Here is a 25,272-nt window from a genome sequence, read left to right as displayed (position 1 = left end):
TTTGGAACCTGTCTGTTGTTCCATGTCCAGTTCTAACTGTTGCTTGCTGACCTGCATACAGGTTTCTCAAGAGGCAGGTCAAGTAGTGTGGTATTCCCATCTCTTTCAGAATTTTCCAATTTATTGTGATCCACACAGTCAAAGGCTTTGGCATAGTCAATAAAGCAGAAATAGATGTTTTACTGGAACTCTCTTGCTTTCTTGATGATCCAGTGGATGTTGGCAATTTGATCTCTGGTTCCTCTGCCTTTTCTAAAACCAGCTTGAACATGTGGAATTTCATGGTTCATGTATTGCTGAAGCCTGGCTTGGAGAATTTTAAGCATCACTTTACTAGCGAGTGAGATGAGTGCAATTGTGCAACAGTTTGAGCATTCTTTGGCATTGCCTTTCTTTGGGATTGGTATGAAAACTGACCTTTTCCGGTCCTGTGGCCACTGATGAGTTTTCCAAATTTGCTGGCATATTGAGTGCAGCACTTTCACAGCATCATCTTTCAGGGTTTGAAATAGCTCAACTGGAATTCCATCACCTCCACTAGCTTTGTTCGTACTGATGCTTTCTAAAGCCCACTTGACTTCACATTCCAGGATGTCTGGCTTTAGGTGAGTGATCCCACCATTGTAATTATCTTTGTCTTGAATATCTTTTTTGTAGAGTTCTTCAGTGTATTCTTGCCACCTCTTCTTAATATCTTCTGCTTCTGTTAGGTCCATACCATTTCTGTCCTTTATCGAGCCCATCTTTGCATGAAATGTTCCCTTGGTATCTCTAATTTTCTTGAAGCGATCTCTAGTCTTTCCCATTCTATTGTTTTCCTCTATTTCTTTACATTGATTGCTGAGGAAGGCTTTCTTATCTTTCCTTGCTATTCTTTGGAACTCTGCATTGAAATGCATATATCTTTCCTTTTCTCCTTTGCTTTTTGCTTCCCTTCTTTTCACAGCTATTTGTAAGGCCCTCTCAGACAGCCATTTTGTTTTTTTGCATTTCTTTTTCTTTGGGATGGTCTTGATTCCTGTCTCCTGTACAATGTCACGAACCTCCGTCCATAGTAAACATTACTTCAGATTATTACACGGGTATCCAAGCCTTTAAAATGGACTGTAAACTAAATGTGTGGTTTAAAATCAGAGGAATTTAAAATTTCAAAATGCCTAATTTCTTGATTACATTGTTCTATCAAACATCTTTTTAGGCATTAGTGATAAGAATAGAGTAGGATAATTAAATAGTTTAGAAATCCCCCTAGGGGATTAAAGATAGAAAGGGAATTTTAAGGGAGTTTGGGAGACTGCTGAGAGCATATGAACACTCAAGAAAAGAATGCGGTCACCTAGCAACAATCTACTCTGTCTTGAAGGAAGACCAGGCACATTCAAGTGGCAGGCACAGTCAAGCCACAAATCCTGAGAGTTATAACACAAGACAATAGATATGAATCTTGTTACCTGAAGTCAGGGAGTTAATGGTCCTTGGAAGACTGGCATTTCTGCATGTAGCCAAGACAAGAATTTAGGTGAAAGGGTAAATGAAAGGCATGTTATATCAAAACCTAAGACTAATCAACACGTGTTAGTGTATGTCATCACCCTTTTGCTAATATGTGTTTAGTCGCTCAGTCGTGTCCAACGCTGCGACCCCATGGATTGAAGCCTGCCAGGCTCCTCTGTCCATGGGGACTCTCTGGGCAAGAATACTGGAGTGGGTTGCCATGCCCTCCTCCAGGGGATCTTGGCAACCCAGGGATCGAATCCAGATCTCCCACATTGCAGGCAGGTCTATTAACTGAGCCACAAGGGAAGTCCTTTGCTAATATACATATGATTTAAATAGCACCATGACAGTACCAGTTAAACCATACAGGGACAACAAATGACATAAGCCTGATGTCTACTCCAAAATGAGGAAGAAGGTGGTCTTTTCCCCTCCCTACTTTTTTATTATAAAAATATAGCCCTCTTTGTTCTCAGGGCTGCACTCCCTTGCCTGCCTGCTTGTATTTCTAACAAGCATCTTATGCCAATAAACTCACTCTTAGCCTATTCTACCTCATGCTGAATTCTTTCTGTGGCAAAAGAACCTGAGCTTCATTAAGTCTGGATGCCAGGTAAACAGTTTCAATTAAAACACAATGGATTCTAGTCCCTTCCCAAGTCAGGAACTGTGGGTTCAAGTTCCAATCTGAGTTTTGGCTAGGTCTGAGTCCCATCTGAAAAAGAATGGGATTTTATTAGAAATTCCTGGGAAAATGAAAAGTTTTAGTGAATGTGTTTTGTGTGTACATATGTGCACACACACAGGCATATATATTTACCTATGCATTCACATGCATATTTATACCTATACATACACATATATGTATATCTATTCTATACTGATTTTGTGTAACACTATGGACAGCATATTAAAAAGCAGAGACATTACTTTGTCGACAAAGGTCCGTCTAGTCAAAGCTATGATTTTTCCAGTAGTCATGTATCGATGGGAGAGTTGCGCCATAAAGAAAGCTGAGTGCCAAAGAATCGATGCTTCTGAACTGCGGTAATGAAGACTTGAGAGTCCCTTTGGACTGCAAGGAGATCAAACCAGTCCATCCTAAAGGAAATCAGTCCTGAACATTCATTGGAAGGACTGATGTTGAAGCTGAAACTCCAATACTTTGGCCACCTGATGCGAAGAGCTGACTCATTTGAAAAAGACCCTGATGCTGGGAAAGATTGAAGGCAGGAGGAGAAGGGGACGACAGAGGATGAGATGGTTGGATGGCATCACTGACTTGATGGACATGAATTTGAGCAAGCTCCAGGAGTTGGTGATGGACAGGGAGGCTTGGCATGCTGCAGTTCATGGGGTCGCAAAGAGTCGGACATGACTGAGTGACTGAACTGAACTGATATACCTATGGTCTCATTTGATATTATTATTAATTTACAATTTGGGAAAATGAGTCTCAAAGAAGTTGGTTAATTGAGTTAGTGTTGTAACATGAATAAAAGACCTGGAAATCAAACCGAGGTTTTCTTGAAATGACTTGCCCATAGTCAACTCAGCTAGTTTTTTTACAGATATAATTTAAACTAGTTAGTCATTTTATATTGTCATACTCTCACAGCTAGTTTTATGATGTGGCCTGAAGTATACCCAGCGCTGAGTCTGACAGCTGTGGAAGCAAAAGTCAAGATTCTTCATGGGTGAGGTTGAATAATGTTAGGAGGCTTTTTTTTCCATGAGAGGCAACCAGGGTTGAGAAGCTCTGTGATAAGGTTCCAGTGTCTTCTGGGAGACCCTGACTTACTATAATTAACCCATATCTCAAAACCATACATTCACATGTGTTCATGGTTTTGATCTAAGATCAATGTAATTCTTTTCAAACTGGTTAAGAAATTTCCAGAATTCTTAGCTGCAGTTGGTGACTATCTAATGGAGTTGGGATAAAACCAAGATTAAAATTTATTAGCTAATTCAAACACCAATCACAGTGAATCCTTTTATAGGGCTGATTAAATAACTGAAATATTTTCCAAGTCTTGGCAATCCTTTCTTGATATAAATATTTATTTCTGGCCAAAAGGACAAGAAAAATAATTCTTAGTCTTATCTAGGGGAGCTTGCTGAAACCCTCCAAAAGCTGATGTAAGCTCCAAAGTAGAGTTTACATTCCTATTGTGACAAAATAGTGGAGGTTAGGGACTGAATGAGCTCACCCTGCTCTTTCTCCCGATCTTCCCTGGGTCTAGGGAGCATTTTTGTGGCATCTCTGCGCCAAGTATAACTGTTCAGCACCAAATTATCAGCTGGTTGGGGAATGTGTCCCTGAATGAAGGGAGAAAAGACAGGCTAGACTAAATGTTTCTACCTTTTCACTGACTTGAAAAGTAACCAGCTTTTAAAAAATTAGACTTTTAAAATGCTGTGCAAAAACTGGAAATAATACTCTGCAGGACTCCAAGTTGATGAAATTCAAGGCATCTGGCTTGAGCTTTCTGAGGTCCCAGCCAGAAAAGAGGTGGTTGATTGCTCTACTGGGACCCATGCAATGAAAATTCACAAATGTGAGGGTCTTACTGCAAAGCTAAATGGGATCCATTGCTTAGAGTAGAAAGAAGCTATTTATTAGGCATGTGAACTCCGTCTCAGATCCTGAACTGGAAGATTTTTCATAGACAGGTTTGGTAACAAACCTATGCATTCTTCTGATAGAAGTCATTAAACTCTATAGAAGGGGACCCGGCAGAGATTTTGAAAGTGGAGAGGAACGCTTCTACTTGGAAAGGCTAAACAATGGTGTTCTGTGGTCAGAGCAATGAGAAGAGTCAGCACAGAATGGGAAGAGCCAGTAGTGAAGGACAGGAGGGTGGGACCAAGTTGGGAATGATCCTCAGAACATACACATCTGCTGTAATGTTCTCTCATGTCTTTAATATGGCAGAACCAGGCTGGCGATTATTATTTTTTTTTCCGCAGACATGACTGATATCTATCCACCCATCCCTTGGCCTGGAGTTGTAAGATTTCTCTGGGAGCCCTCACTGCTTAGTTACTATGAGATCAGCTGTTGAGCTTGGCCAACGGGTTCCAGGTAAGTTTCCTGGGTCTGTACATGACTATTTCCCTAGTACCTCTGTGTTAAGGTGTCCAGAATATACCTTTTGGTTTTCTTCTTTGTTCTCTGGGCAGGTTAGAGTAGGAACCATGAGCACATGAATAGCTTGGTCCCTGGCTGGAGCCCCAAAACAGCTTGCTACTTACAGACTGTATAACCCTATCCATAACCCAGAGTTCTCACCTGTAAGATGCCATAATACTCATTTCATACTCACTCATTTAATGAGATGATATGATTAAATACTGAACACTTAATAAGCACTTGACATATGTCAACTGTGACTACTAAAGTGGGGTACTTCTGGGCTCATAGCCTGATGTACCTGTACAACACAACATGTGAGGGTATATACAAACTGGCTAGGTCCTGCAGAACTTGTTTCCTAGGTTGTGTCAGGCTATATAGTGTAGGTATGACAAGAAGGCATTCATCTATTCTAATAGCACATGTGGACATGTATGCAGTGCAGCAGTCCTTGAATGGGGGTGGTTTTGACCCTCAGGGGATGAAAGGCAATGTTTGAGGCAATTTTGATTGTCAGACCAGAAGGGGAGTGCTATTGGCATCTAGTGAGTAGAGACCACGTACAATGCTAAGTAGCCTGCAATACAAGGCATTCCTCTCCCTCTTATTAAAAAATTATCTGGCCCAAAATGTCAGTAGTACCAAGGTTAGAAATCTTGGTATAATATCTACCATGGTTTTGGTGGCTCAGATGGTAAAGAATCCACCTGCAATGCAAGAAACCTCTGTTTGATCCCTGGGTTGGGAAGATCCCCTGAAGAAGCAAACAGCTACCTCCTCCAGTATTCTTGCCATTCCATGGACAACAGAGCTTGGTGGGCTATAGTCCATGGGGTTGCAAAGAGTCTGACACAACTGAGTGACTAACACTTTCACACATGGTTTTGGCCCATTGTAGAAGGTTCTGTAGATATTACTAGGTAGTTCACAGTTCCCCCTGGGGTACTGACACAATGTCCAGCAAAGTTCAGAGGTGTTAAATGATTATGCATAGAGGAGGGTGAGGGAGTAACAGCTTGAGAGCCATTGGAAGGCATCTGGTTAGAGTAAAGAAGAGAGTGTTTTTTGGTAAATTCTTCCATGCAGGCTTTGATGGGTCCAGGTTTGCCTAGTGGTAGGTGGCACCTGAGCCACTCTGCTGGATGGGGCTTTACAAGTGAAATGGGGGTGCTCCAGAAGTGGGGATTAGATTGCTGCTGAGGCTCTGAGCTGATATGGGTGGGAAGGCTGCAATCAAAACACCTTACCTACAAACACCAGTGTAGGACAAAGAGCTGAGTGCAGTCTTGGAAAAAAATGAAGTGGGTTATCTTGAACATTGTTTACAGGAGGATCAAGATGACATCATGGCACCAGAAGGAGAGGCAGTAAAGGGTGAGGGACCATGAATGCATTCCCAGAGAAGCCCAGGGATAGTAGCCAGCAGCCTGCTGGTCACTGGGTTGTCTTCTGGGGGCTTGATCTCTGTGCCTCAGAACTCTCCAGCTTTTAGAACTGGTCCTTAGCACAGCTAGTCTGACTTCTCAGGATGTAAATTATTTTTGGCTCATATTTTACTGTTATTTTTAGTGATTGTAAAAGTAAGACATGGTGAGTGTGGGAAGTCTGAGAAATACAGAGAAGAATATAAAATCCTTGGTAATCCTAACTTCCAGTGATAAACACTTAATGCTTTGGGGCATGCTATTTCAGAATTTTTTCTACGCATATTATTTTTTACATAATTGGAATCATACTGCACATAATGTTGTAGTCTTCTGCATCATCTCTATCCAAAGTTAATAGGGACAGATTTAGGTATTGCAAGAAAACCAAATGAAGATAATGGGGCTCAGGGCTCTGGCAAGATGTTTCCTCCTCTCAATAAATCTAGACCAAAAATTCTTGACTGTTGACATTTACAAAACTAACAAATTATCTTATAAGCAAAGCATCAACCTTTAAAAAAATCTGTGAGCTTGAGGTCAGAAAACTGGTGCCCTTGAGACAGCTGTAATTTGCTAAGAAATATATTTTTTAAAGTTTTGTTTTCACTTGGCGGAAGACAATTTAGGATTCATGCACAAGGTATGTGTCTACTGACATAAAGTCTTTCAGCTGTGCACAATTAGGTCTGGAAGGGTTTACCTTTGGAATTGTGATTGAGGGACAAGTCTATTAAAATATGGTAAAGACTTTGCCTGCAATGCGGGAGACCTAGATCTGATCCCTGGGTCAGGAAGATCCAATGGAGAAAGGAATGACAACCCATTCCAGTATTCTTGCCTGGAGAATCCCATGGACAGAGGAGCCTGGTGACCCTGTTCATGGGGTTGCAAAGAGTTGGACACGACAGAACGGCTATCTATCACTATTATAGGATCATGACCATGAACTATGGCAAATGCTGACTGCTCTTAAAGAACACAAATTAATACGGAAATGCAGAGAAGAGGTGGGAAGCAGACCTCAGGCACACACTTGGGTCACAGTGGACATCACTAAGCTGCTGTGGTGTGCATATTAGGGGCCAGAGCTGAACTGCTTGAAGGAAAGATACATCAGTGCTCTCTTCCTTTCCCTCAGAAGCACCCAACTTTTCCTCTAAATGAATGTGGAGCAAATATTTAACATATTTCAAATGCTAATTTGAAGGGGGCATAGCTTATTAGCCTCCTTGGAGTTCCCATAAGTCTGGTCCATTTCTGTTAACCACTTTTTCTTCCATCATCCCACTGTAATGACAAAGGAGTCGTGCTCCATGAGGAAAGGCACTGCAAAAGTCCAGTTATCTGGTACAGAATAGAGGGGGTGCCAACTTCCCCTATTGAGACAACAAGACTGGGTTAACAGCAGTTTCAGGGACATTCACAAGCAAATCTCTCTTAACCACTGCTTCAGAGACGCTCACTGGGTGCTGGAGTCCGCAGGCAGCTTCCAATTTTCATTTGGAAGCAATTGCACCCTTGGTAGAACAAGGGCAACGTCAAGTTTGACCGTCTATCAGGCACTGCTGTAGTTAACTTTGTGTCAGTTTGCCCCTGGAAGAAACTCTTTTGCCCCTAAATGAAAGTCTTCACCAGTTAAGTTACATCTGGTGGCAAATTCTCTTTTATCACCACCTCATCCCAGATTCCTGAGGTTTTCGTCTGACCGAGCAAAACTGCAGTAAATTTCCACTTATCTATATTTTTGTCTGGATCTGAAAGATAGAAACATGGACTAACACAGTCTTGGCAGAAGGCCATTTCAGAAACAACTGGGCAAAACCCAAAGTCCCTGAGAGCAGGGGCAAAGGGAAACCTGAGCAGATACATGGAAAGCCCATAAAGTGTAAGAAAGAGGGGCCACCTGGGGAACCAGAAGAGGTGGCTTCCCCGTGTTCACAATCAGCTACATAGACTGATCTAAAGCCTGGCTTCTTTGTCCCCCGGTCCAGGGCTTTTTTTCCCCTTGAACCAGAGCTCAAGTCTTGACTAACAAACCTGTGATCTTGGGCAAGTAGCTGAATCTCTCAGAGCTGAGGTTTCCTGTCTCTACAGTAAGGGGAAGCCGTGGGAATCAGTGTCTTCAAATCAGGCGCATGTCAGAGTGATGTGGGCATTCAGGATCAGGGATCCGGGGACCTGTGGGGATCCGTGTTTAAGAAGCAACATAGAGAAGTGGGCAAGAGCCTCTGGAGTAGACTGCCTGGGGTCCACACTGCTCCAACCTCTGGCCACCTGGGTGACCTTGGGCAGTTTCTGTGCTTCAGTTCCCTTGTCAGCTAAGGGGGATACAAGAAACTCCTCCCTCACAGGGCTGCTGGGAGGACGAAACGAGCTGGTTTAGGAAGGAAACCAGGCAAGTGCTCACAATCAGTAACTGTCATTACTTGGATCACGCTTCTGGGGGATTCTGATGTGAGGCCTGAATAAGAAGCAGGAGTGGAGGATGGATCATCAAACTGAGTGAAGTAAGTCAAACACAGAAAGACGTATATCATATGATATCACTTATAGATGGAATCTGGAAAACGGGTACAAATGAATTTACTTACAAGACAGAGGTAGAAGCACAGATGCAGAAAACACACTTATGGTTACCAGGGGATAAGGGGAGGGGAGGGATAAACTAGGAGATTGGGGCTGACATATACATACTACTATATGTAAAATAGATAACTAATAAGAACCTACTGTACAGCCCAGGGAACTCTATTCAATACCCTGTAATGGCCTGTTGTTGTTTAGTTGCCAAGTCGCATCTGACTCATTGTGACCCCATGGACTGTAGCCCACCAGGCTCCTCTGTCCATGGGATTTCCCAGGCAAGTATACTGGAGTGGGTTGCCATTTCTTTCTCCAGGGTATCTTTCTGACTTAGGGATTGAACCCACGTCTCCCGCATAGGCAGGCAGATTCTTTACCACTGAGCCATTGGGGAAGCCCAATGGCCTGTACGGGCAAAGAATCTAAAAAAAGAGTGTGGCTATTTGTATATGTATAACTGATTCAATTTGCTGTGTACCTGAAGCCAACACAACATTGTAAACCAACTACACTCTACACTCCAAAAACAGAAAAAAAGAATTATGAGACAAGATGCCCCTTTGTATCATATCATTTAATTCCGAGTTGCACAGTGACATTCTATTATCTTCAGATGACATCAAAGACCTAAGTAAGGATGCATCCAAACTGCGCCAAGTACCTTTGACTGATAGATGCAACATTCCAACCAGTGAGAAAGGAAACAATAGGCTTTTGTTTGGGAAATTTTTCTCCTTCTCTCTCCCCAGCTGTCACTATAGGTGCACTTCAATGATCTCCTTAAGGGGCCCAAAGCAGTCCTGAGGACCAGATGTTTTCTAAGATAAAGTATAGTTTCTGGATAACTGGACAGATTTCTAAAAACAAACACACTGGAGCTTCTATATTTGAGTGAGTGTAGTCTCTCATCCCCTTGGGAAGAAGCCCCTCTCTGAAACTCTCGTAGAGCTGCTTTCAGGACTGACGTTCAGTCTGGAAAAAAAAAAATCTTCAAAGGGAGCAATGTTTTATTCTTTGAGAGTGAACCAAAAGTGAACCAGAGCCATGCCTTGTGAATAAGATCGAAGCTCAAGCTGAGAAATAAAATCCTGCGTCAGAAAAGAAATGTGCCTATATAACCAAGAGGCTGGTTTTTCACATGGCCCTTCTACTGAATTTTAGTAAGTTTGCTAAAAATCAGTTTCTTTGTTTCTGGTCATACCTTGTAAGTCTCCTTGCAACAACTAGGAGAGTCTAACAAGTTTCTCATTATGGTATTAGTAAAACCATCATTTTTTATTTATTGTTCTTTAAAATGGATAATTTCTCAGCTCCTACCTCAGTGTATCCTTTTTAGCATTTTAATCTCTCTACAAATGGATTTCCAATTGAAAGTGGATCTTTTTGTGGCATGATACACAGAATACTGAAGTAGGAAAAAGTGTAGCCAGAATAAATAAAGTTTGTGTGACGATTTCCAAGATACTTTCTTGGCCAGGAGTAGTAGTTCAGCCTGGTAACTGGAGAACCAACTAAATGCTACACTTAAGATGCGTGCTTGGCCTAAATAATTAACAAGAATTTTAAATTGAAAATTTAAATAACTGTCTTTTTTTTCTCATAATGGAAGGGACATATGATCATAGAAAACTTAGATGGACAGAAAGAAGAAGTAAAAACTCATAGTAGACTCATTCAGACGTAACTACTGTTAACATCTGGATGTGTGTCTTTCACATTTCTCTCTGCATATAAATGTATGTGTCTAAATCAGGAGCAGCTTTAAGGCACTGTTCTGTAACTTATTCTCGACATGTGAAGCAGTACTGTTAACATTTTCCCCACATAGATAATTACTCTTCTTTCTCACAATATTAATTATTTAAACATGAATACAATTTATATGACACACTATCGATTGTAAAACATTTATGTTACCACCTAGATGTTTCGATTTGTTTACTTGCTTTCCTCTCTGCTTCCTTCCTTGCTTCCATCTCAAATTCATTCCTTTCTCCCTCCTCTGTCTCTTTTTTTGCTTTTTGCTAACATAAAGCAATATTATGGTGAACATCTTGCAGCTGAGTCTTTGTTAACATTCTCTAGCATTTCCCTTTGATGAAGTTGAAGTTGAAATTCTGGGTCAAAAATGTACAAAAGCAGTTGATTTGTTTTAAGAGTGGCCTTGCTAGAGAGTTCCCTGATGGCCTAGTTGTTAGGATTCCGGGTTTTCAGTGCTGGGCCTGGGTTCAATCGCTGGTTGGGGAACTGAGTTCTTACAAGCTGTGTGACTCGGCCAAAAAAAACCCCCAACAAAACAGGAATGGCCTTCCAAAAGATTTAGTGATCTTTAGCAGTCTCTAGACAATGATGAGTGAAAACACTTCTTCCCCTGTATCTTTGCCAATACTGGCATTGTATTTCTGTTAATCTTTACCAGTTTGATAGATTATTTTAATTTGCATTTCCTTGACTACAGTGAGCATTTACCATATTCTTATTTGCCATTATTTTTCTAGTAAATTTCTTTTTCCTATCTTTTATCCATTGATGTGCTCATCTTTTCTACTGATTTTAAGACCTATCTACATATTAAAGTTATTGACCCTTTATTTGTTATATGTCTTAAAAATAATTTGGCAGGTTTTCTATTTCCCTTCAGATTTTTTAAAGAGGGGAGGTGTAAAGAATTTTAAAATGTGTACTCAAACCATTCAAATTTTCCTTTGTGGTATCTCCTTTCAGAGTTATGCTTAAAAGGATTTTCCCCAGTGGAAAATTATATAAATATTTATTTTTGTTTCCTTTAAAACTTCTATAGTTTCATGTTCACATTTAAATTTTTCATCTGGAATTTGTTTAGATGTAAAGTGTGAGATAAAAATTGAACTGAATTGTTTTTCCAAGGGGTTAGCCAGTTGTCTCGATACCAAAAAGCATAATCTACTCTTTTCCCACCGATTAGAAAGGTCACTTTATTTTATACTAAATTCATAGAAGTGTTTGGCTCTCTTTATGAACTTCGTTTTTCCTGTCCCAATGTTCAATTTGCCTTTTGTGGCACCAGTCATACATTGTTTCAATTACTACAGATTTTTTTATACATCTTAAAATGGGCTAGGGCAAGTTTCCACATTTTTCTTGGCTATTCTTAAATGTTTATTCTTCCATATACACTTAAGAATTATTTTGTTAACTTCAAAAGTCCCATTGGACTGGGACTGCAGTAAAAGTAAATATTAATTTGAAGAAACTGATGTTTCTACAATCCTCAGTTGCTGCTCTACTGAATAATAGTGATAATGATAATAATAAATTAATACTATCAGCCAACGTTGATCGACTGCTTACTGCATGCTTGGCCCTGTTCTAGGCCCTAATTATTACACTGAAATATCATAGGAATCTACCATGGAGGTGCTATTATTGCCATACTCATTTTATAGCTGGAGAAATTGAAGCTGAGAGAAGTTAAGTAACCGGCCATGGTCAAAAAGCTTTAAGACAGAGCCAGGGTGCTTTTCCTAGGTGGTTTGGTTCCAGTGTGTGTTCTATGCCATGAGTCTATACTGGCTCTCATTTACTTACATTGTCTTCATTTCCCTCACAGAGTTGTATAACTTTCTTCCTATATGTCTTTACAAGTTTGGTTAAATTTAGTTCTTTCTAGAGTTTATATGCTGCTGCTCCATTTTTCCTGTGATTTTTTTTTCTTTTCTTTAAAAAAAAATAATTTTGTTTATTTATTTATGTCTGCACTGGGTCTTCATTGCCGCACGTGGACTTTCTCTAGTTGCAGAGAGCTGGGGCTGGTGCTGGAGTTGAGGTGTGCGGGCTTCCCATTGCGGTGGCTTCTCTTGTCATGGAGCACAGACTCTAAGGCGCTTGGGCTTCAGCAGTTGCAGCCCTCGGGCTTGAGAGTGTGGGTTCAGTAATTGTGGTGCATGGGCTCAGTTGCTCTTGGCATGTGGAATCTTCCCATACCAGGGACTGAACCCATGTCCTCTGCATTGGCAGGCAATTCTTGGACCACCAGGGAAGTCCCTAAAAGTATGTATTTTTAAAATTTGGAATGGATAGTGAATTTTAATATCTTCTTGGCATCAAAAAATTTGCTATGTGAGAGGAAAATTCCTCTCTCATTTTTTAAAAACAGTATTACTTATCCTAGTCCTTTTAAAATACATTGCTGGAGTTTTGTTTACCAGTAGTTTATCTGTATGTTTGTCATCAAAGAAATCAATTTCATATATGTCTTGTCCAGTTTTTAAAAAGTCAAGATTATATAATTTTCATAAGTGAATTAAAGTGATTTTGCTCTATTTCTTTTCTCTAGAAGAATATGTATCAGATATGAATCATTTGTCCTTAAAGTCTGGTAAAACACAGATGAAAAAAATCTGGGTCAAGTGCTTTGGTTGAGGGGTAGTATTTCCTCACATCTCTCTTCCAGTTCATGCATTTCATCTTTATCTGTGTCTAATCACATTGCTTAGTCTATCCACTAAGTTGTCTATATAAGTGGACAGAGGAGCCTGGAGGGCTACAGTCCATAGGGTCATAAAGAGTCGGACGCAATTGAAGCAACTTAGCACACAACACACACACACACACACAAATATCACATGTTCCTCATCCATTCATCTATGGATGGATGTAAGTTGCTTCCACATCTTGGCTACTGTAAATAATGCTTCAGTGAACAGTAATATGCATATATTTTCTCAAAATAGTGTTTTTGTTTTCTTCAGGTAAATACTCAGAAGTGAAATTGCTAGATCATATTCGGAGAAGGCAGTGGCACTCCACTCCTGTACTCATGCCTGGAAAACCCCATGGACAGAGGAGCCTGGTGGGCTGCAGTCCATGGGGTCGCTAAGAGTCGGACACGACTGAGTGACTTCACTTTCGCTTTTCACTCTCATGCATTGGAGAAGGAAATGGCAACCCACTCCAGTGTTCTTGCCTGGAGAATCCCAGGGACGGGGGAGCCTGGTAGGCTGCTGTCTCTGGGGTCGCACAGAGTCGGACACGACTGAGGCGACTTAGCAGCAGCAGCATAGCAGTTCTACTTTTAAGTTTTTGTGGAAACTCCATACTGTCCTCCAAGTGGCTGCACCAATTTACATTCCCACCAACATTGCACAAGTGTTCCCTTTTCTCCACGTCCTTGCCAACACTTTGCTCTCTTTTGATGATAGCCATTCTGACGGGTATGAGTTAGTATCTCTTTGTGGTTTTGATTTGCATTTCCCTGATGGTTAATGATGTTCAGCGTCTTTCTGTGTGCCTATTGACTATCTGCACATCTTCTCTGGAAAAATGTCTACCCAGTTCTTTGCCCATTTTTTAATGGGCTGTTTACTTTTTTAGATGTTGAATTGTATGAGTTCTTTGTATATTTTGAATAGTAACCCTTTATCAGATACATAGTTTGAAAACGTCTTCTCTCATTCAGCAGGTGGCCTTTCCTTCTATTGATAGGTTCCTTTTCTGTGTAAAAGCTTTTAGGTTTGGTGTAGTCCCATTTGTTTATTTTTTTTTTTCCCTTGCCTGAGGAGACAGATCCAAAAAAATATTATTAAGACAGATGTCAAAGTGCATACTGCCCATGCTTTCTTCTAGTTTTGTGGTTTCAGGCCTTACATTTAAGTCTTTAATCCACTTTTGAGTTTATTTTTGTATGTGGTGTGAGAAAATAGTCCAGATTGATTCTATTACACACAGCAGTACAGTTTTCCTGACACCACTTATTAAAGAGGCTGTCTTTTCCCATTGTATATTCTTGCCTGCTTTGTCGTAGATTAATTGACCATACAAGCATGGGTTTATTTTGGGGCTCTTAATTCTGTTCCATTGATCTGTGTGTTTGTTTTCATGCCAGTACATAGTGGTTTGACAACTGCTGTTTTGTAGTATGGCTTGAAACCCAGGAGTGTGACAACTCTAGCTTTGTTCTTCTTTCCCAAGATCGCTTTGGCTATTTGGGGTCTTTTGTGTCTTCACACAAATCTTAGAGTTATTTGTTCTAGCTCCGTGATAAATGCCATTGGTATTTTTATGGGATTGCACTGAATCTATCGATTTCTTTAGGTAGTGTAGTCATTTTAACAATATGGATTCTTCCAATCCATGAGCACAAAGTATCTTTCCATTTGTTCTGTTGTCTTCAAATTTCTTTCATCAATCTCTTATAGCTTTCAGGGCTTTTTCCTCTTTGATCAGATTTATCTCAAGTTATTTTATTCTTTTTGAGACAGCTATAAAAATGTGATTGTTTTATGAATTTCTCTAATAGTTCATAATTAGTATTTAGAAGTGCAACATATTTCTGTATATTACTTTTGTATCCTACAACCTTACTAAACTCATTTCAGTTCAAATAGTTTTTGTTAGTGTCTTTAGAATTTTCTGTGTATAGAACCATATCATGCACAAATAGTGACAGTTTTACTTCTTCCTTTCCAATTTTTTTTTAATTCCTTTTATTTCTTTTTCTTTTCTGATTGTTGTGCCTAGGACTTCCACTTCCATGTTAAAAAAAAAAATAGTGGCAAGAGTGGGATCCTTGTTTTGTTCCTGATCTTCCAGGAAATGCTTCCAGCTTTTCACCATTGATTATAATGTTGCCTGTCGTTTGTCATACCTGGCCTTAATCATGTTGAAGTCTGTTCCTTCTATGCTCACATTGTGAAGAGTTTTTATCATAAAAGGATGTTGAATTTTGTCGGAAGTTTTGCTGCATATATGGAGATGATCATATGGTTTTTATTTTTCAGTTAGTTAACATGGTGTATTATGTTGATTGATTTGTGGATACCAAACCATCCATGTATTCCTGGGGTAAATCCTACTTGATCATGGTGTATGATCCCTTCTAACCTACTGTTGAATTCAGTTTGCTAACATTTTGTTGAGGACTTCTGCATTTACATTCATCAGTGATAATGACCTATAATTATTTTTTGTGGTATTTTTGTCTGGCTTTGATATTAGGGTGATGTTACCCTTGTAGAATGAGTTCAGAAGTATTCCTTCATCTTCATTTTAAAAAATAGTTTGAGAAGGATAAATTTCTTCTTTGAATTTTAATAGAATTTCTCTGTGAAACTGTGTGGTCCTAGAGTTTTTCGGTTGGAAGTTTTTTAAAGTAACGATTCAATTTCACTACTGGTAATTATTAGTCTGTTCATTTTTTATATTTCTTCCTGATTCAGAGATTGCACATTTCTAGGCATTTATCCATTTCCTCTAGGTTGTCTCTTTTATTATCACATAGTTGTTTGTAGTAATATTTTATGATCCTTTGTATTTCTCTGTTGTCAATTGTACTTTCTCTTTTTTGACTTATTTATCTGGATCTTTTCTCTTTTTTTCTTGATGAATTTGGTTAAAGGTTTATCAACTTTGTCTATCTTTTTAAAAAAAAAAAAAAAACCTCTTCATTTCATTAACCTTTTCTGTTGTTTCCTAACTCTCTATTTTGCTTATTTCCACTTTGATCTTTATTTCTTTCCTTCTAATGACTTTGGGTTTTGTTTGTTCTTATTTTTCTAGTTCCTTTAGGTGTAAAGTTAGATTTTTAAGATGCTTTATTGTTTCAATACACTTTAAATATGTTTATTTTACCTTCCCTTTTAAAATGCTCCCTAGTCTTCTTGCTTGTTCTCCTTTTTCTTTCAACTATTGTCATATGATTTATCATTTGGTGCTGTGAGCCCATATTCAGAGGGAATTAAGGCTTCAGGAGTGGTGTAGGTTGGGCTGGATGTATACTGCCTCAGCCAGGGCCACAGCAATCAGGATGGCCACAGACATATTGTGGTGCTTCTGTATTATGTAGTTGGGAGAGCATCTTACCTTCCTCCCCTGCCTGCTTTCCTGAATCACTGAGCAGCTTTCTCTGTACCCATTTAATGTGTGTTACAGCCCCTGGAGCCTGATTTCTACAGGTGGCTCTGCTTTTGCCTGCTTTCCAAATAGGAAAAGGAGTACGTCAAGGCTGTATATTGTCACCCTGCTTATTTAACTTATATGCAGAGTACATCATGAGAAACCCTGGGCTGGAAGAAGCACAAGCTGGGATCAAGATTGCCAGGAGAAATATCAATAACCTCAGATATGCAGATGACAACACCCTTATGGCAGAAAGTGAAGAGGAACTAAAGAGCCTCTTGATGAAAGTCAAAGAGGAGAGTGAAAAAGTTAGCTTAAAGCTCAACATTCAGAAAACTAAGATCATGGCATCCGATCCCATCACTTCATGGGAAATAGATGGGGAAACAGTGACAAACTATTTTTTTTGGCTCCAAATCACCGCAGATGGTGACTGCAGCCATGAAGTTAAAAGATGCTTACTCCTTGGAAGGAAAGTTATGACCAACCTAGATAGCATATTGAAAAGCAGAGACATTACTTTGCCAACAAGGTCCATCTAGTCAATGCTATGGTTTTTCCAGTAGTCATGTATGGATGTGAGAGTTGAACTATAAAGAAAGCTGATCACTGAAGAATTGATGCTTTTGAACTGTGCTGTGAGAAGACTTCACTTTCACTTTTCACTTTCATGCATTTGGAGAAGGAAATGGCACCCCACTCCAGTGTTCTTGCCTGGAGAATCCCAGGGACAGGGGAGCCTGGTGGGCTGCCGTCTATGGGGTCACACAGAGTCGGACACGACTGAAGCGACTTAGCAGCAGTGAGAAGACTCTTGAGAGTCCCTTGGACTGCAAGGAGATCCAACCAGTCCATCCTAAAGATTAGTCCTGGTTGTTCATTGGAAGGACTGATTTTGAAGCTGAAACTCCAATGTTTTGGCCACCTGATGTGACGAACTGAGTCATTGGAAAAGACCCTGATGCTGGGAAAGACTGAGGGCAGGAGGAGAAGGGGATGGTTGGATGGCATCACTCACTCAGTGGACATGGGTTTGGGTGGACTCCAGCAGTTGGTGGACAGAGAGTACTGGCATGCTGTGGTCCATGGGGTCACAAAGAGTCGGACACGACTAAGTGACTGAACCGAACTAAACTGAACTTGCTGGTGTCCTATATCTATATCAGTACTGAGATCACAGCCTGAATTTCCCTCAGGCCTGGAGCCCTCACAGCTTTGCCTTCTGCTTAGATTTTGCGTTCCCTTTTTACCTGGGGGTTTCCTCCTCATTCCTTTGAGCAAGACCACATGTCACAGTTTTTACATCATATTTTATGCATAATTTTGGAACCATTGACCAGAAACAGGTCGCCAAATTGTTTTAGATTCCTAAGTGGTTGATTTATTTTATTTTTAAGCAAAGGCAAGGAAAGCAGGATGGACATAGGTATTAACCTATGCTTTTTATTTTCTGGTTATATTTATCATCTAAAAATATATGTAAACAATTTCAACATTTTGGCATTAATATGTCAGTGGTTTATTTCTGTCTTAGTGCAATACATGCTAAAGGGAATTCATAGCCACTTAAAAAAAGTATATATATTTGCTCTATAGCTTTAATTTTTTATTATTCATCCAAAGGCTTGGTCAGTTATGTTAATATATCTCACTATAAAGGTAATTTTTTTAATTTGTTATTTTTCACTTAACTGTTTTTCTTCACACAATCTGCTACAAATAATACATTATTTCTTGAAAACTCCAAGGCTTATATAATAAAAACCATAGCTTCATTATTGGGCCTTCAATTAGTCATTTTTTGATTAATAAGGGAATTCTATTCTCTTTTTTGTTATAAAATGTAATGCAGTATTTAGGAAAAAAAATCTTGAAAGAGGAAATATATACTATAAAAATGAAAACATAATATTTTAAAATGTGGATATGGAAGTGGAAAAGGAGAATGGGAAAGGGAAGAGAATCTGAATTTGTCTTATTTTATGGGGACAACTCAATGAGATACTTACATTCATAAAGTTGACAGAAAGATGAAGAATTGAATATGTTGTATTTTAACATTTATTTATCTTTTCTGTCCTCCATAGTTTCTTACTTTACTGAATATAAATGAACAGATGAATTAATAAAGACAATTTTAAAAAATTCCAGTATTTCCCCCTTAGCTAGGATATTTTTAATAACTATTTGTTTGAGTTCAGGAGTGTTGCTTGTGGTATATAATATGGTTGAGTCACTGCCTTTCTCTTCTCCAAGCTGTCAGTGCTTGTGTTGAAAGCATAATTAGGTTCGTGGTTTAAGCTAAACCCAACAGCCTTTATTTCTTTTAAAATATGTATTAGGTGAACAGACTGTGCAGGTGTTTGCAAGTTTATATTAGGAAAGGAAAAGAAGCTAGTTTTCCAAGAAATAAAATTTTATGGAGAAGCTGGAAAATACGTGTTTAAAATGTCATTCTATAAATCCATCATAAAAAATTTGCATTTTTTTGTTATCTTAGTATAGAATCTCTGGGTAACCGTTCAAGCAACAGCAATGCTATACTCATGGCCATGCATCTTCAGAGAGGAGTTGGTTCTAAAGGCTTGCTTGTCTGGGAAGCCTTCTTTGGAAGGTGTTGATGTCTTTTGAGTTTAATCCTCAGGAGTTTCTGATCTTAGATTTAAGATTAAGAGGAGAGAGGGAAAGTGGACTTGAACATCACAAATTAAAGGAGGAAAAAAAAATGGAAAGATTCTGTAGAGGGTGCATGTCCAACTTTCACACTATGACAGGATACTTGAAAATGTTTTCAAAAAGCAAGTACTTTCTGGATACGTGAGGGCATTTCTAAGTATCAGGAAAAAAATAACTGAATATTTCAGATCTTTGCAGTTTCTCCATATACAGGAATTCCAGATGTTTCAGAATTCCAGATGTAAAGAAGCCATTGCATATCTTTGTTTAAATATTCAAGTGGGTTTTGAGATGCTAAAGAGGGAAAAAGGCATACCCTTCAGTTCTTCCTTTTTAAAAACAGGATAGTACCTACTCCAGAATGCTAACAGGAGGACAAAACCAGTGTGAAAGGTCAATAAATGAGTATCCTCTCCATCTTCTTTGTCTTTCTACCTCCCAGGGCTGTTGTGGCAAAAAGATGTGAGGTATTTAAAAGGTCCTAGCACTGTAGAAAATACAGTATATGATTGCTGTTTACTGCTGCAGATACTGAACCAGTAATTATCTGTGGGATGAATGCCAGATGTAAATAATAACAGGGACTCTTGGCCATCTGTCTTAACATAATCCACCTGCCCCATCTTTCCTGGACAGTAATCTGAGTCACACATGTCTTTAACTTCCCTGCTACAAATGTCTTGTGAATGTGCCAATGTTGTGATAATTCATTTTTCCCATGAAATGCACTTAGTTTTACATCCATCTTCCTGTATCTCAGGTCAGGTATCTACCCTGATGAGATTTTTCTGGCTTTTGGTTTACTCAGAATTAATAAATCAAGAACACCTATTTTTTTCCTCTATTGCTTGAGAGTCCTGATATCTCACTAAGCAATGTGGAGCTTTGTGAGCCCTAACCAGTCAGGACCACCACTGCCACCTGAGAGTTTGCTGGTGGACTGGGAAACAAGTACCCGCTGCCTCTCCTTCTGGGAGCAAGGGGACCTCAGAGGCCAGTTATGCCCTTTGCTGGCGGCCTTTCTAGCAGGGAGGACCCTTCTCTGTAGTTTCCTGGGTGCGGCTTTTCGAGAGGACGGGCTGGGAAATCCCCCTTCCCAGAAGCCAGCGGCAGAAACCCCCAAAATCCGCAAGAACTTACTGAGCGTGACTGACTCGTTGATCTTAAAGCTGCAGAGGACCCTGTCCACGTTGCGGGCGTGTCGGAAGCCATTCCCTCTCACGACTACTTGAAAGGATTCTGAAACAAAGAATAATGACAAGACACCTTAATTGACTGCACAATGTTAACCTTAAATTTCCCATCATCAGGCTTAAAATATTCAAAATCAGTTCAAGCTGGGAAACAGAACCATCTGTGTGGGAGCCTTTCACCGCTTAATCGCTGCCTTCTCAATAGTTGTCCACCAGGAAGGCACAGAACTTCTTACTTGAAATTCCCACCTCGGCTTTGCCTTTACTGTTCCTCCTCCCTGGAGTGCCTCTCCTCACCTGTGTCCTGCAAACCTTACCCATCTCTCAAGTCGTGGCAGTTTTAAAACCTGTGATATCTGCCACCAGAAGGCCTCTTGTATCTCTTTTATACACTGGATGCAGAGGAAAGGATTTCTTTAGAACTCAGGGTGCCTAGGGTTTTTGAAGACCACTGTCTTCTGGCATTCACAGTCTGCCCTGAATAGTGCAGCATGTGACTAGGTATCGTTTGGCATTGTCCTTCTGTCTTTTCTTCCACAGCTAGAAAAGCATTCCTTTATGTTTAGAATTTGTTTGAGAACAGTTTCAGCTCTCCTGTCTCTGCAGGGCACACAGTAGGAAAACCTAGTGTTAGGCAGGAGTAACTGTACTCACCAGAGAAGACAAGTCTTGCTTATGAGTGGCCAGTTGTCAAGCATTTCCCGTTTGAACTGACATAGGTCCTAGTGCAGTTAATGCTCTCTTCTCTCCAAATAGAAGAGATAATATAGCTCACTGGCCTCTAGCCCTGCATGTTAATTTCATGTTGGCATAATTCAGGCTGAATTAACACAATATCTTCATAAAGTAAAAATAATGATCCTCTTACTAAGGGGAAAAAACCCCAACTAATTAATTTATTAAATGTTTAGGAATATTTGCTTAAGTTTGATGGTAACTAATAGCCAATACTTCATTTTAAATACTTTATTTTTGTCATCCTTTTGTATATAAAAATTGGGGCATGGGATAATGCTGTGTGGCATTAAAAAAAAAAGACTAAAAGTTAGAAGTCAAAGTACAATATTTGTGAAGGTGGATTTGGCAGTGTAAAGTTTCAAATGGAGATTTTCATTGGAGGAAGAATGGATAAAGGACTAGCATAGGGGACTCTTCCAAACTTTAATAAATGGCATGAATGTATGTCACCTTCATTCCCAGGAAACTCATTAGAGGTCATGTTTGCCAAGAGAATAATAACTGATATCAACTGCTCCCTCTTTGTGTGCCAGACTCTGTACTAAGTGTTGTAAATGTCTGATGTCATTTAAACCTCACTATAGGAAGGTACAAATGAGAAAAACAAGCTTAGCGAGGTTAAATAGCTGGTCCCAGATCACACAGCTGGTAGTCAGGATTAGAACTGGAATCCAGGTCTGTCGGGTGTCAAGTGTCATGTGCTTAGAACTCAGCCAGCATGCTCTTTACCATTATGCTAAAATGAATCCTCAGTGTCTTGTGACATATGACTCATTCAGAGATTAACACTGTGATATTTTTTAAGCTTATTTTATTTTTATTTTCGGCAGGTTTGCCCGTTTTGCAGGTAGGTGGAGCTGGTCTGGCTGGGAGGCAGAGAACCCAAAGTAGAGGAAAGGAACCTAGAGGCACTAAGTGTGCCACAAGGAGAAACAAGTTAGCGCAGAGAGCTGTTGAGAGCTATGAACGAACTTTAAGGAAAGTGAAATTTTTACATTGTAAATGACTTGCCCAAGATCAACTAATCTGTAATTGGTAAGCAGCAAAACTGGGTACTAATGTATGAGTACTCACTGCCTTAGTTTTGAACTATATTAAGGTCATGGGTACATGGCTTTTTCAGATCCAATTACCAGGCCACCTGACGCCAGCTATGACTGTTTTGAAACAATGCATGAAGAAGAATGCCAGATTCTCACCTTGTTCTTTATTACATACCCCAGACCGGGAGGCCCATCTATATGATCCCCTCTGATTCCCCATGGTGGGGGCCACTGGCCTGCTGTGTTCTTCCCTCAGCCAGCCGAGGATTCAAGCCATCTTTCTAGTTTGTCCAAACTCTGTCTTTGTAATTTTTTATTCGGCTTCAGTGGACAGAGAAAGCCAAGATTTTGGTGGTAACAAACAGGCTTATAGTCTGGGGTATGTGATGAGGAACAAAGTAGTGAGAGTTTTGTATCCTTCTCCTTCTTGTATTGTTTCAAAATAGTCATAGCTGGCATCACGAAGACAGGTAATTGGTCCCTGGTAGCTCAGACAGTAAAAGAGTCTGCCTGCAGTGTGGGAGATCTGGGTTTGATTCCTGGGCTGGGAAGATCCTCTGGAGAAGGGAATGGCTACCCAGTCTAGTATTCTTGCCTCGAAAATCCCACGGACCGAGGAGCCTGGTAGGCTACAGTCCACAGGGTCACAAAGAGTCAGACACGACTGAGCGACTAATATTACTGTCTCTGGTTTATTTTCCTGCGGCCTTCTTTCTGAAATGCAAAAAGCTACAAGGGGTGGTCTGCAGAGGGAGAGCCCAGGAAAGGTAAGCACCAGGTACAGGATGTAATTAGCACAGAGTTAAGGGGCAATACATGCAGGATGTAACTCATGCAGAAGTAGGGACCATATATGCAGGATGTAATTTACAGAATGTCAGGTTAGTTTGTGAAAAGCAAATCTAGTCACAGACTACAGATTAGGAATAGTTAAAAGTAAAACTAGGAGTGATCAACTCTTTCAGGTGTGTTTATATTTATTCCCTGACCTGTTCACTGTTTTCTTTATTTTCTTTGTTCTCAGGAAAGGGAAAGAAAACAAAAACTAATTCCTCTATTTTCCTTTTTACTGCAACAGTATGAGTATTAAGAATTTAGATATGCATGTTGATGCATAGATAGGACTGCTAAATTTAGAAGGATGAACTAAATAGTTTTCTTTATTTTTTTCTTAAAAAATTTTTTTTATTATTATGTTTAACACCAAAACATTTTGTATTGGAGTATAGCCGATTAACAATATTGTGATAGTTTCAGGTGAACAGCGAAGGGACTCAGCATTTTCTTTCGATGTCTGCCTGGCATGTGACTGATGACACTGTTGGTTCAACAAGCATTCTGTTAAGTGCCAGGCATTGTGGAAGAATCTTATTGTACAATATCTTTTCATTCAGTTTAGCCTTTAGAAACTCATTTCTGTTTTTAGCCTGAATGCTAGACATCCAGAAATCTACTGGATGTTTTTGCTGATTCAAAATGTTTTCTGCCTCACTGCTGGGTCTACTTCTCTTATTTCCTCAAAGATCAGTGGAAGGAGAGATGATGCTGGAAATGCAGGCCATGTGCCAAGTTCTCTTCTCTTAAGGTCATATCCTAGTCTTAGCAGTGCTGCTGAGGGGTCCTCTGTAAGAGAGGATGTCTGTCTGGTTGGGCCTGGGCCACCCTCAGGGTATTAGGAAGAAAGACATCAGGAATCCATGAACAGCCACAGTGGAAACCAAACAATTTAACCCCCAGGCCTGGGGAGCAGATGGAGGAAATGATGCTCTGGGAGGCACACCAGAGCAGAAGCCAGATGCCACCCTGCCTGGTACAGTTTCTGTGATAGGACGCACATTTGGTCTCCAGAAGAGCCCAAATACTGACCCTGTGGCCTGACTGGAATGTCAGCCCTTCACACGTAGAGGTTATGTAACAAAACCTTTGTCAAGTGGATTTGCCAGCAAGTGAGATCAGGACACACCATAACCAAGACATACTGACTGAATTACACTATTCACAAAGCCCTAAACCTACCTCTCACAATAAGTACATCTAAGGTGGTTTTTCAGTTCAGTTCAGTCGCTTAGTCGTGTCCGACTCTTTGCGACCCCATGGACTGCAGCACGCCAGGCCTCCCTGTCCATCACCAGCTCCCAGAGTTTGCAACATGTATGTTGGGTTACAGCTCCTACAAGAAGTGCTTAGAGATTGGAAAGCTTCAGGGAGGACTTTCTGCCAGGCAATGATCTTTTACTCCATTTCTTTACATATTCTTTGAGTTAGCTTTAAGATATATATTTATTATGACTTTTTGTCACTTTATTCTCAATTATAATTTAAGTTTCCTGATGGGAGAGGCCATGACTTCTTTTTCTTTAGAATTTTGGGCTGTGCCTAACCCAAAGCTGAGTCAGTATCAGTCTAAGCTCCTTTAATGAATGAATAAATGACATCTTGGGAGAGAAAGGGAATAAGGGAAGGAGAATGTGGTCATTTATTCAGGTACCAGTCAGATAAAATCCTGTTTATTTTCTGAGGCTTAATAAGGTCATTGAATGAGAAGATGCCCAACATCATTAGTTATTAGGGAACTATAAATCCAAATCCCTCCTCATTCACCAGAATGGCTATAATAAAAGAGATGGACAATAACAAGCGTTGGTGAAGAAATTAGACCCTGTGTACCTTGCTGGTGGGAATGTAAATTGGTGCAGTTGCTTTGTAAAACAGTTTGACAGTTCCTCAAAAAGCTAAACCTAGAATTACTATATGACCCAGAAATTCTATCCCTAGATATACACTCAAGAGACTTGAAAACGTACGTCTACACAAAAGCTTGTACATGTATGTTCACAGTAGCATTATTCATAATAGCCAAAAAGTGGAAATAATGCAAGTATCCATCAAATGATGAATATGGTATTCATACAATGGAATATTATTCATCCATATAAAGTAAGTAAGTTCTGACACATACTGTGATGTGGATGAATCTTGAAAACACCATGCCAAGTAAAAGAAGCCAGACACCCATTCCCTTTCATTTCCATATGAATAGCTCAGATTAGCAGATCCAGAAAGACAGAATATTGTCTGGTGGTTGTCAGGGCTGGAAAGAG

The 25,272-nt window shown here is 39.9% G+C and overlaps 1 protein-coding gene across 1 annotated transcript in view; it reads right to left on the bottom strand.

The window, feature by feature from the left end:
- ANTXR1 (anthrax toxin receptor 1) overlaps positions 1-25,272 on the bottom strand; it is a 260,409-nt gene that overhangs the window by 145,328 nt on the left and 89,809 nt on the right. Inside the window, exon 10 of the mRNA XM_013967784.2 lies at positions 20,338-20,436. Coding sequence (XP_013823238.1) covers positions 20,338-20,436 — 99 coding nt within the window. The remainder of the gene's footprint in view (positions 1-20,337; positions 20,437-25,272) is intronic.

This window comes from Capra hircus, chromosome 11 (assembly GCF_001704415.2).
Source record: "Capra hircus breed San Clemente chromosome 11, ASM170441v1, whole genome shotgun sequence".
Taxonomy (NCBI): domain Eukaryota; kingdom Metazoa; phylum Chordata; class Mammalia; order Artiodactyla; family Bovidae; genus Capra; species Capra hircus.
Note: the sequence above shows the minus strand (reverse complement) of the source record. Positions and strands in the feature narration are given on the sequence as shown.